This window comes from Populus euphratica, unplaced genomic scaffold (genome assembly GCF_000495115.2).
Source record: "Populus euphratica unplaced genomic scaffold, PopEup_1.0 scaffold58.1, whole genome shotgun sequence".
Classification (NCBI taxonomy): Eukaryota; Viridiplantae; Streptophyta; class Magnoliopsida; order Malpighiales; family Salicaceae; genus Populus; species Populus euphratica.
This window is the reverse complement of record NW_011499864.1, coordinates 1,095,002-1,107,622: the sequence shown is the minus strand read 5'-3', so window position 1 is coordinate 1,107,622 and position 12,621 is coordinate 1,095,002. Positions and strand designations below refer to the sequence as shown.

At 35.4% G+C, this 12,621-nt stretch overlaps 2 protein-coding genes across 3 annotated transcripts in view; one reads left to right on the top strand and one right to left on the bottom strand.

Moving 5' to 3' along the window:
- The window catches only part of LOC105125720 (peptidyl-prolyl cis-trans isomerase FKBP62-like), a 4,527-nt gene extending 885 nt beyond the window's left edge, over positions 1-3,642 (top strand). Inside the window, exons 3-12 of one of the 2 annotated variants that reach the window (XM_011026288.1) lie at positions 967-1,227; positions 1,324-1,398; positions 1,487-1,567; positions 1,659-1,853; positions 1,942-2,031; positions 2,115-2,413; positions 2,516-2,662; positions 2,755-2,882; positions 2,989-3,109; positions 3,335-3,642. In XM_011026288.1, the coding sequence (XP_011024590.1) occupies positions 967-1,227; positions 1,324-1,398; positions 1,487-1,567; positions 1,659-1,853; positions 1,942-2,031; positions 2,115-2,413; positions 2,516-2,662; positions 2,755-2,882; positions 2,989-3,109; positions 3,335-3,385 (1,448 nt within the window). In that variant the 3' untranslated portion in view covers positions 3,386-3,642. The remainder of the gene's footprint in view (positions 1-966; positions 1,228-1,323; positions 1,399-1,486; positions 1,568-1,658; positions 1,854-1,941; positions 2,032-2,114; positions 2,414-2,515; positions 2,663-2,754; positions 2,883-2,988; positions 3,110-3,334) is intronic. The other variant, XM_011026289.1, reaches the window with a different exon arrangement.
- A 1,113-nt stretch (positions 3,643-4,755) lies between these two features.
- Positions 4,756-8,416, bottom strand: CSLC6 (Cellulose-synthase-like C6). Its single transcript, XM_011026287.1, has 5 exons — positions 7,516-8,416; positions 6,754-7,062; positions 6,206-6,496; positions 6,017-6,130; positions 4,756-5,912 (listed from the first exon to the last, which is right to left on the bottom strand). The coding sequence occupies exons 1-5, from the start codon at positions 8,197-8,199 to the stop codon at positions 5,274-5,276; spliced, it is 2,037 nt and encodes a 678-aa protein (XP_011024589.1). The 5' UTR covers positions 8,200-8,416; the 3' UTR covers positions 4,756-5,273.
- Between the last annotated feature and the right edge of the window lie 4,205 nt (positions 8,417-12,621).

Below are 12,621 nucleotides of genomic sequence, written 5' to 3'. Positions count from 1 at the left end.
GATGAAATATAAGTGCGCGCCGGGGGGGGGGGGGGGTTAAGAGTTGAGAAGACAAAATGGGCAAATAACTATTAAGGAGTTAATCTCAAAGAGTATCGAGAAGATGGATGCAAGGAGTGGTTGATGTATGAGTAGATTTGATTTGATCTGATGGTTATGAAAGACCAATTAGAACGGAAATGGAGTTTTAACATAGTCAGCTGGGAAAAGCGACAAGTCATGAAATCCTAAAGCATCATGGTGTAGAAAAGGGCATCGTGTCTGTGGGACGAGTGCTTGGGTGAGGCTAGCGAGGAGGATTACCTTAGAGATCAACAGACTCATCATTATAAAAATAGTGGCTCTGTTTCACAGTATGAAAGAATTCCAAGATGTTTACACACACACACACACGCTATTACAAAATTAACTTCAGATCTCAGTGATGAGGAAATCTAGAGGACAAATATTTGGATCTGACAAGTTATGGAAAGATCAAATCAGCTTGTAAGGCTTGCATAAGCACCGTAACATGAAAGTGTAATAAATTATGATCAGGAAGAAGCTACAAGAGCAGAAGCATGTGATTCACAGGATGCTTTTCTCAAGGAAAATTCACTCGTTGATAGTTGTTTTTCCAGACTTCGTTGATGCTTATTTAACTAGTCATTTTTTTTAGAGATTTGTTTATGTATGCTCATGGGATTTTATTTTCCCAATGGCATTTGCTAGAACATTTATATACCATATTAATACAGGCCTACAATTGACAAATTTTGCTGAGTTGTTTTGGTTCTTCTGGGTTTTGTAACCATAAAGTCTTGACTATGTTTTCAGTTTCTTATTTCTGTCTAATAGTTGATGCAGTCACAGTTTTTAATTTTTTTTACCTTTGGTGCTAAATGGAGAGAAAGTGATGTCTGGTTTTTGTTTTGGATGAGGAACAAGGATGACTTATTCCGTGTGTTTCTTCTTGTTATTGTACAGGCCAAGTGATTAAAGGATGGGACCTAGGTATCAAGACAATGAAGAAAGGTGAAAATGCCCTTTTCACCATTCCTGCTGACTTGGCTTATGGTTCTTCTGGCTCAGCTCCAACTATTCCTCCCAATGCCACACTCCAGTTTGATGTGGAATTGCTGTCCTGGAGCAGCATCAAGGACATCTGTAAGGATGGTGGGATATTTAAGAAGATACTTGTTGAAGGAGAGAAATTGGAGAATCCAAAGGACCTTGATGAAGTGTTAGGTAATTTTAGTTGTTCGGCACTGATGAATTATTTTGTTTTTGTTGTTGCAATGACTCTAGTGCATTAACTGCTGTTTTGACTTCTTATTTATACAGTTCGGTATGAAGCTCGACTCGAGGATGGTTCAGTTGTTGCTAGGTCTGATGGAGTAGAGTTCACTGTTAAGAACGGTTAGTATTGTAAATCCTTGCTTGGTGATGTTATCTACCGCTGTCTCTCTCATTGGTGTTCTTAATGTATGGATGTATTATATGCCAGGTCATTTCTGTCCTGCACTGGCAAGAGCTGTGAAGACAATGAAGGAGGGGGAGAAGGTTCTCTTAACAGTGAAGCCACAATGTAAGCTGTCTTCTTGAAGACCTGGTTGGATTTGAACAATTATCTTGGTTTGCAAAATTCTCTTACCATTGTTTTAAATTTTTTAATTTAGATGGATTTGGGGAGAAGGGTAAGCCAGCATCTGGCGATGAAAGTGCTGTTCCACCTAATGCTAATATTCAGATTACTCTGGAGTTGGTTGCCTGGAAGACTGTGACGGAGGTAACTGATGACAAGAAGGTTATAAAGAAAATCTTGAAGGAAGGCAATGGATATGAACGTCCAAATGAGGGGGCTGTTGTAAAAGGTTGGTCTTGCAAAACAGGAAAGAAAATGCTTAGCTGCCTTATATTATAGTGTTCAGACCATATAATGACTGATTTTGCTGCTTGCAGTGAAATTGATTGGGAAGTTGCAAGATGGCACAGTATTTTTTAAGAAGGGACAAGATGACAGTGAGTTGTTTGAATTCAAGACAGATGAAGGTAAGTTCCATTGTGGTTCTTTCCCCTCTCCCCTCATTCTATGTTTCTTCAAAACGTGTTTGTGACTATTGATGTTTTGACAGAGCAAGTAATTGATGGACTTGATAAAGCTGTGACTACGATGAAGAAAGGTGAGCTGGCCCTTTTGACCATTGCACCAGAGTATGCATTTGGCTCATCTGAGTCGCAGCAGGAGCTGGCTGTTGTTCCTCCAAACTCTACTGTGTTCTATGAGATAGAGCTGGTTTCCTTCGACAAGGAGAAGGAATCATGGGACATGAATACTGATGAGAAGATTGAAGCTGCTGGCAAAAAGAAGGAAGAGGGCAATTTGTTGTTCAAGGCTGGAAAATATGCAAAGGCATCTAAAAGATATGAGAAGGTAACTTTTGCAAAAAATGCTTGGCGTTTACTGAATAATTGGATTTGTGAAATGCTCCTCCTGTGTAATACGTATTTGAATATTTGTTGGGCTTTGTTTCAGGCTGTGAAATATATAGAATATGATTCTTCTTTTAGCGAGGAGGAGAAAAAGCAGGCAAAGGCACTGAAGGTCGCCTGCAACCTAAACAACGCTGCCTGCAAACTGAAATTAAAGGATTACAAACAGGCAGAGAAGTTGTGCACCAAGGTAAGAGACGTGAAGTTATTTTCTTGTTCCTGTATCTTGATTCAGTCTTGCATCAGTTATGCGGATGGGGTTCTGATATAGTAACTGTTCAGGTATTAGAGTTGGAGAGTAGAAATGTGAAAGCTCTCTACAGAAGAGCCCAGGCTTATATTCAGCTTGCAGATTTGGATCTGGCTGAGTTTGATATCAAGAAAGCTCTTGAGATTGATCCTGACAACAGGTAGGTTTTGTATTCCGGTTGAACAGAAGTGGTTTTTTATTTGTTTCTTCGGAGTCCCCTTCCATGTTAGTTAATCTTGTACATCACATTTATCATTTAAAACTAGGGATGTCAAGCTGGAGCACAAAGCTTTGAAAGAAAAGATGAAGGAATACAATAAGAAGGAAGCCAAGTTTTATGGCAACATGTTTGCCAAGATGTCTAAGTTGGGATCTCTTGAATCTAATGTAAGTATGCAGCTTAAACTGATACTTCTAACTGCTACAATGCCCAAGTTCTTTATAAGCTTACCGTGTTTTGCCTCTTTGAGGTATAGATCAGTATGTTTATTAGAAGCAGAGCCATTGATATTTAGTCCTTTAAAAAATTTTAATGGTCAGCGCATACAGAAAATTTTAAGTGATTTTCTTCCCTTTCCAATTATTGATTTACTGTCGACTCCGTGCATACAGAAAGCCGAAGCCAAGGAGGCAGAGCCAATGAGTGTAGACAGCGAGGCATGAGCAGAGAGTAACAAGTTGGCACTGGACTATCACGACAAGGCAGAGTAAAATTCTAATCATTTTCTTTTAATTAACAATTCAAGGTTTTGCCTTGGTACCTAAGACTGCTTCTGTCTGGTGTTTTTCCCGTTTATGGTAATGGGTTTTTATCTGCTACCAGTATAAGATTTCATTAACTATCATTGTAAACAACTTCGCTCCGTTTGAGTTTTTCCCGATTTCTCTAGCTGTGCTCTGAAGAAGTTTGGATTTTACATGAGCATGTGCTGCTGATGTCAGTCACGTTACAGTTATACACACACACACACACACCACGTTAGAGGAGGAAGATGGTCAAAGTCAACGCAAACGAGTTAGAGTAGGAAGATGGTCAAAGTCAACGCAAACGAAAAAAACCAAATACAAGAGAGGCCAGGTGTAAATGTGATGTAACGCAAAATTATTGGCTGTGCCTTTGCTGTTGCTTGCTTGTCAATGCTAGGCCAGCAACGGTTAAAATCTGTCGATGGCTTGCTTTGGCCGCGTTGTTTGAAACAGGTGGCAGTGGTCTATAGGGCAGGCAATCTTCTATGATTTAGTCCGGTGATCCGTGTAAGGTGGGTTGGACTTTAGTTTGATTTGATAAAAAAAAAATAATTAAAAAAAAACTATCGATAAAATTAGTTCTAGGGAGAGCAGGGCTAGATGTGGAGACGATGGTTCTTTTAGGTTTTTCTAGATTCGTGTCAAATATTAAGGTGGGTAAAGGATTTGTCGGATACGCCACTCAGGAAAGTTTTACTTGTGACGGGTTACATCCTATTAGTTTATATTTTCAAAAAAATATAAAATTAAATTTAGAAATTATCGAAAGTGGGTGTGATGATACTAGTTTTTCATAAACACTACAAAAATACTCGCATCACTCAACCCTCGTCTGTTTTCTAGAACCTGTTCTTATGGAATTATAATTTTAAAAGGATACCGATGTAGTTTTTATGAATGAACTGAAGTTTAGATTATATTTTAAGAGTTTTATAATTTATGAAAGGAAATGTAATTTCTTTTTAAACATGGATTCTATACCTTAGAACTTTATTTATAACAAGGTTAAAAAACCAAAAACCCTTGATGGGATCAACACTAAGAGTACCCGTCAAATGAAAGAGAATTATTTGTCCACATCCAATCTGATGCTTCAGATACTTTTAGACAGGCGAGTGGAGCAAAATCAAGCCTCAATCTACAATCCCTCCTAGGCGTAACATGATAGGCATTCAACCAAAGAAGCACACCATTGTGGAGAAGCTGTTCTAGCAAATTGGAAAAGCTCCACTCAGCTAATACCGTACATTCACCCAGGCCCTCTCAAAGCAGGCATTCTATTCCAGAAGCTTTAACATAAAATAAATTTCACTAAATGATAATATCTTTCGAGTTTACATTTGTGGGTAAACAATCTATGAAATAGCGATCTTCAAAAAGAATGAGAACGACATATAATGTGACAATCCAATGACGCCCGCTTCATCCATCTTGGCACGCAAGTGCACGTTTCCGTTACACCACGACACAAAAAGCCACCGAAATGAAGCAGCAGGGCGGAGAATCGATGCCCTGCACTAATTTTAGAGTGTCCCGGTGCCATCCACCACTCTGGGATTACCTTCAATAACCTCCAGCGTTGAGATGACAGCCACAATAATACAGCGGTCCTTTACTCACAAAAGAAGAGAAATTAAAATAAATAAATGAACAGAACACAAATCCTTGCCGAGAACAGACGAATAGGCTGCTTCAATCAACTGTGAAATAACGTCTACGGTTCTGAACAGTGTAGTATCTAATTTGCTTCAGTCACAGGCTATTTGGGGGAGAGTCGTCAATCTTGGATGTCACGATATGACGGTCAACTCACCTGTTCTCCAATCAAGTCAAGACCAACAACCAGAAAACTTATCCCTTGAAATAACAGGAAGTAGAAGTGAATTCCTTGGGCCGATAGCAAGCTTCTCACCGAGGCAGTCAACAGTATCAACGCCAGAGCAAGTTCCTTCCTATACAAACTATTTCTTTTCTTTTTCCCAGTTTTCTTGGTTGTTTCTATCTTGTTCAGCACATCCAGCCCTGATTCCGAGCAAGACCTGTGGAGATTTGTAGTTTCCACCAAGGGGTCAGATTCCCTTTCAGCAAATGCAACTAGGTCTGCCTCTGACGATCTTCCTAATTTCTTTGTGACTACCCACTCATAAGAACTTCCTAGTTGAAACAATCCGGATATCATGGCATTGAATTTGGTCACGGACATGGTGTTCTCAAACAGAAGGTATGGGACGATGAACGGGAATGACCGTGGTGCTGGGAGAATATTCAAGATAGACATCAATCCAGGGATATAGCAAACAACCCAAGCTGGTAGCTCTGCTTCTGGTAGGAACATGGAAAGTGGGAGAATGATGCAGAAGAGAGTGAAGGAGTAAAAAGGCAGGATAAGCTTCCTTAGCAAGAAGAAAAGAAATATCAAGTTTGCTTTCTTGCCAAAAGACACCTGTAATTTGGAAGGAAATATTTTAGGTTGTTGACACTAAATGTAGTCGAAAAGATTCACTGCATTGGAAAACTTCTTAGGCAGATAAATCCTGCTTTCAGTACCTTTGCACGAAGTGTGTCGACAAAACACAAGCGGAACAACTGCATTGGACCAGAATGCCAGCGATGTTGCTGTTTCTTGTAAGCCTCATAGGACTCTGGAAGTTCACAAAGGCACTGCAGAAAGACAGAATAACACAATTACATTGATTATCCAGCTCAAAATGTGTAAGTTTTAATACCATGACAAACCTTAACGTCATTCAAATATATGAACTTCCATCCACAGAGATGAGCTCGAACAGCAATATCCATGTCTTCAACAGTTGTCCGTTCCAACCAACCACCACACTCTTCAAGGGCTTTAATCCTCCATACACCAGCAGTTCCATTGAAACCAAAAAAGTTGATGAAAACACCATTCACCTGTTGCTCAACCTCAAAGTGGAATGATAAGTTTATGTTCTGCAGTCTTGTGAGCAAGTTCTCATCCTTGTTTACAAACGCCCACCTTGTCTGGACCAATGCTAGGTCATCCTTCCCCTACAAATTCAGAAACAATTCACTAAAATCATCGCAACAAAGCAGATTATTCTCTAACAAAAAACACAGTGGCCAAATCTAGAGAGGCATCAGCTCACAAGGTTACCACATTCAACCAGTTGGAAGCTCCAGTGTGCCGACATCAAAACTAATCATGTAATTATGTGCTAAGTGAAATAATAGCAGATATACCAAATCAATGGTGCAAGAGAACTTAAACTATTATACAGGTTACAGCAAATTGATCATGACTTTACCTTGAAGTGAGGGATAGTTTTCTTCAAGAAATCAGGTCCTGGCTGAAAATCTGCATCGAATATTGCCACGAACTCGTAATCTTTTACATAATCACAGCTCATTGCAGATTTCAGGTTTCCTGCCTTGTAGCCTGTGCGTATGAGACGATGCCTATACAATATATGCACACCCCTTTGTTGCCATTTCTGTACTTCTGCCTTGATGAGGAGTTGAGCATCTAATTCATCAGAATCATCCAAAACCTGTATAAGCATTCTCTCCTTTGGCCAGTCCTGGACACAGCATGCTGCAATAGATTGTTGGTAAACCTGTATGCCAACCAATGATTTTTAAAAATTAATCCACTAGGTAAAGTGAATTCTACGAATAATTACATGGCTAACTAATCCACTAGGTAAGTTTCATTTGCTAGTGCAGTGAAGTAAGGTTAAAACTGCGTTTTGTTTTAGCTACATTTTTAAAAATATTTGATTAATAAGCACATATTATATTTTTATTCGAATACTAGTGAAATTCTTTGCAATGAAAAAGCTACAATTTATAGTTTTTCTTATACTTTAATAAATCGTAATCCCAAAAACTATAACAATATCAAACACGTAATGGTATAATTAGCTAGTATGCTTCTTTTTTAAAATGATTTTTAAACTATTGTAATGCAATAATATCATAAAAAATAACATAAACATACAAGATAACAAATTCAGTAATATTTTAAAAAAAAATAGTTGAGGATTAGAAACCTACATCTGCTTGCTTACCTCCCTTTCATTGCACATTGGAATCTGCACCAAGACCATAGGATAATCCTCCACGCTCTCACTACCATCATACTCCACCGCCGCCACCGGCCGCAGTTTCCAAAACTTGATCCAAAAACACCCTAGCATCAACACAACACGATCCACCGACTGTATCAAAAACAAGATAATACACACATTTGTCAAGCTCTGCAGCGGGGGCGCCAAGTAACTAGCTCTTATTTCCAACCACTTGGCATAGACTCTCTCCACGGCAGCCTCCGCCGACTCCACCGACGGGGGGCTGAAATGCCATCCCTTGAAATAAGCAACTAACTCGAAACACAACAACAAAATCACCAGAAATAAAAACAATTTTATGATCCTGTAAAGCCGCCGTGACGAGGCCGAGGAATCGGATGGCGAGTCTGTTTTGTTCGTCGCGATCCTGCGATTGGCTGTTCGGAGAAGGGAAACTGAGCCATTGGTTAGCCACGCGAGGGAGGTTGCGAGTTGTTGGAATTTGAGGAGCCAAAGCCAGGACAGCTGGCGAGCACTACGAGTGTGTCCTTTATCGACGGTTGGATCCGAGGTAGGGTTGCGGATCTCGACGGTTAAGAAGGCGGTGCTATCAGGTTTGTCGAGAAAGCCGCGTTGCTTGTTCCACCATTCTTGAAACTCGTGGTTTTGTGCTTGACTGCTCATGGATAAAAGGTAAAAATTTAGCAAACGCAAGTGACTCTACTGGCTACTCCTATATTATAGAAGCTAAGGGAAGGAGAGGAAGGCAGAGGAGAAGACAGGCCATGTGATATGATGTATCTGTGCAGTTTCCTATCCAGATTTTGATCCGCACGCCCTAATCACGGAGATGCTCCGGGGGCGGCCTCGACTCATGTTTTTAGACGAAAAATTTTATGGTACTGGCTATTTAATTACTGGATAAAAAATAATTAAAATGTTTCCAAGTAATTATATAAAAAATAATTATAATATAAATTTTAAGAAATTAAGTGTTTTTTAATTAATTTTTTTATTTATATTTTTAACTTGGACATTAGTTTTTTATTAGGTTAACTCAATAATATGTATATAATTTTGATTTTATTAAGAATACAAATGTGATATTATTAATTATTTTTTATTTATGATGGGATGTGATATTTTATATTTGTAAAATGTTATATTAGTAAAAGAATTTTTTTTTGAAAAATAAATTAATAATTATATAAAAAATCATCTCATAATGTAAATTATTCAATTGTCATGTAATTAAGCTGGATAACGAATATTAAAAATTTAATCAATTTATAGAAATTAAGCATTGATATTTAATTGAATGTATTCAGAGAGTATGAGAGTTAATTGAACGAATTCAATGAAGGCAAAAACTAGTTAATTAAATTAAAAATTTGGGGATAGGGTTTAATAATTTACAGACAAGCAAAATTTCGGATTTTGCCACTTGCTTATTCATGTGGCGCGTGATGAGATTCGTTATGACATGATGATGATTGATGATGTGTGTGTGTCTATATATATATATATATATATATATATATAGAGAAGGCGATCAAAGCTTAAAAACTTAACGGTGTCTATTTGGATGGCTTCTCTTGTCTTCGTGTCTTGTCTTGTCTTGTGTGTTTGACTGAGGAGATCGAATTGGAGAGGCATTTCTAGTTTTAGCATGTTTAGGCCTTTAACCAGTGTTCAGTTACTGAAAAGGTTAAAAGATGAGACAAAAACGTGCTTTAGGATTAGTGTTTAGTAACCAGTACCGTGAAATCCGTGATTAGTTTGAATTTTATATAATTAAATTGATTTGATAAAACAATTCATGAATTAAAATTTAATTTAACTTAGCCAAGTTAAATTATTGTCAAATTAAGTTTAAATTTAAATTAGATGAAAATTAATTTGATGTACCTTGAGTAACCTAATAAATTGATAATATAATAAAAATTTGGTTTAATTTTTTTAAATATCAATTTATTTTTTTTGTAAAATGAAAACAAAACTATTTTAAATTAATTTGTGTTAACCCAGCCCTTGAACAAGAATATAAATTATGTCAAATTCAATAATTTTGATGAGGATGATAATTGTAATCATTTGTCTAGGAATTAATCTGAAACAAAACTCGAAAGACGGATTGATAGATTAAAATCACGATTTAAATAAATAAAAAATTAAAAATAATATCATTTTTATAGCAAAAATTATTAAACAGAGAGTTATAGGTTTGATTAAATCTAGATCATCCAATTTTTTATTTTTTAGTTTTTAACCTAAATCATTCCGGACATTAGATTCCAAGTCAAGCTGCCAAGTTGGTTCGGAATTTATTACAGTCGTTAGAGCAGTAAGGCAGGAGCGTGGGATATAGGGTCGTGAAAGCCACTAGACAAGCAAATTGCTTAACCTTTTGAACGTGGGCATAAGAAGGTACAAATAAAAGGCTTTTGCAATTATATCTTTGTGTTTTAAAAATATTTTGTTTTTTTTATTATAAATTAATTTTTTTTAATTTTGTTATATCTTTGTGTTTTGAAAATATTTTGTTTTTTTATTATAAATTAATTTTTTTTAAATTTTAAATTATTTGAATGTGTTATGTCAGAAATAATTTTTTTTAAATTAAAAAATATTATTTTAATTTATTTTTAAATAAAAAACATTTTAAAAAATAAGGCAACAGGTTTCCAATCTAATTTTATTAGCACGTTTTTAAAATAAAAATATTATTTTTATATTAACTTCACCTTTAAATAATTAAGTGATATTAATTGTTTTATAAAATAAATAAATAATGCATCCTATTTAATAACAAATATGGAATACAATCTTTTATCTTATAGTAAATTCATCCTTGCCATAATTCATTAGACTTGCCTTATTTCTAAAACATTTTCTTGTTACTTCATTCATGTCTTTTTTTCTATGTTTAGGTTTTCTCTAATTTTTCTTTTCTTTTCCTTTCTTTGGAATTTCAACTTGAATGCTTGGGGTAGTGGCAGAATAAAAACTGTTCCTTTTTCAACATTTTTTATTTCCTTAACCATTTAAGTAGAATATCAACAATATTTATATATATAAGATGGCTATCCTTTACAAAAATTAAAGAACACAAAATACTGATTTTCCTGCTGATAAAAAACCCTAAAACATCTACGAAAGGAAAATAATTAAATTGAATTTATGAAAACCCTAAAAAACAGCTAGTAAATGGTCTGAGAGTACTGTAGCTTTTGTTTTTTAGTATGTTCTCAGCATGCCTTTCATTTTAAAAATAATAAATTAATATTTTTTTAGTGTTTTTAATAATTTTGATATACTAGCATAAAAAATAAATAAAAATATTTTAATATATTTTTAAACAAAAAAACACTTTTAAAAAATATCATATTCTATCAAACTAATCCTACATTAATCATGGATTGTCATCTGAGAAAGATCATGAACATGTGGACTCACATGTAACGATAGTTTGATTGTATGGTGACAATTTTTCTTCTTCTTTTCGTCAGGAAAGCCCAGCCCAAAACCCAGAAAGTGTCTTCTTCTTTTGGTCATGAAAGGGGCAGGAAAGCCCAGCCCAAAACCCAGAAAGAAGCCCTAAACTCCCTCACACCTTGTAAATCCGTGGACTAACACTCTACGATGCAAGCTGGAGATTCAGAATGATGCCTGATCGATACTAACACTATCCTATTTTTCTGCGCATGAATTTGCTTGACGATAGGTATAGTGTGTTTCAATATTCCTGACATAGCTGACTACCATGGAATAAAATCCTGCGTCTACTTCATGCTCCGAACCCCCTACAGGCAGAAGGCCAGCAATCACTTTGGAATCTACTTCCGAATGAAGATGCCTCACACCCATATTCGACACTTAAAGGCTAGCCTTGCTGTGTCAAGTCTGTTAGAGGCTAGCTTTGCTGTGCAGTGCGACCAAACAGTCTCCAGGTTCTTACCACAGGACCTAGCCTTGCTGCTCCAGATTAAGCACCAGTAGCACTACGATACCCCACGCCAAAGGCTAATCAAGTCTCAGCAAACATCCTCTACAATTTGTTAGAACACCAGCAGCATCAAGCATGTCAATATTCAATTTAATCCACTAACTAGGTGGATTATATAGGTAGATTATATTGATTGCCGGCAAGACTTGAGTTACAAGATCAATCCAAATTTTTTTTTAAAAAATCAAAATAATATTTTTTTGATTTGTTTTAATAAGTCAATGTATTGTTTCTCGGATCAATCAATCTAAGATTTTTATTGGGTTAACACATCGATCCAAATTTTTTTTAAAAAAATCAAAATAATATCTTTTTGATTTTTTTTAATAAGTCAATGTATTATTTCTCGGGTCAATCAAATCACTAAATCAATCTAAGATTTTTATTGGGTTAACTAGGTTTTTTTTTAATACTTTTTTAATTTAGATTGATTTAAGTTCTTAAACAATCTGATCTTGACAAGACCTGCTTAAACAAAATATTAGATATTTTTTTTTAGATGCAAGGGAGTTGTGATGAGTTTATAGCTTGTGAATCTCAGGCGATTAATTTATAATTTTTAGAAAAAAAGGTAAATTAGTAATGAATTAATAGGATATGTAATGAGTATGTTTGTTATTTGATTGCATTTTAATGAACTATTTTTTATTATTTTTTTATATTTTTTAAATGATGTTGGGGAGAATTTATCATTAAATCATGATTAATTAGTTCTAATGTCTTTTTTTTAAAAAAAAATTTATATTTATACAAACACCAAATAAGTGATATACATCAATAACACAAAATTAACATATTCTTTAAAAACAAATGATTTTATATGAAACGAATAAAATATGAAGCTTTACTATTAGCTTATCCTCACCCTTCCCTAATTAAGCACGAACGACATGCATAATTAGATATAATGGATCATGTAATGCAAGTATCCGTTATATATCTGGTTGCTTAATTTTTAAAATCATAATTATAACTTAAAGACTCCTTACATTATAAGCACGGCATCAAACAAAAACTATGTAGTGAGCCATTCATGATAAAAAGTAATCATGCAAGGATCTAATTGAAAATATTTTTATTATAAAGACTAAATTGTATCT

What these genes read in the sequence shown, in the direction of transcription:
- CSLC6 (XM_011026287.1), bottom strand. Translation starts at nt 8,199, where the DNA reads ATGAGCAGTCAAGCACAAAACCACGAGTTTCAAGAATGGTGGAACAAG. An exon ending in AAACTATCCCTCACTTCAAG is followed by an intron (nt 6,497 to 6,753) that starts GTAAAGTCATGA and finishes CTGAATTTGTAG; the next exon opens with GGGAAGGATGACCTAGCATT. An exon ending in TCGACACACTTCGTGCAAAG is followed by an intron (nt 5,913 to 6,016) that starts GTACTGAAAGCA and finishes TCCAAATTACAG; the next exon opens with GTGTCTTTTGGCAAGAAAGC.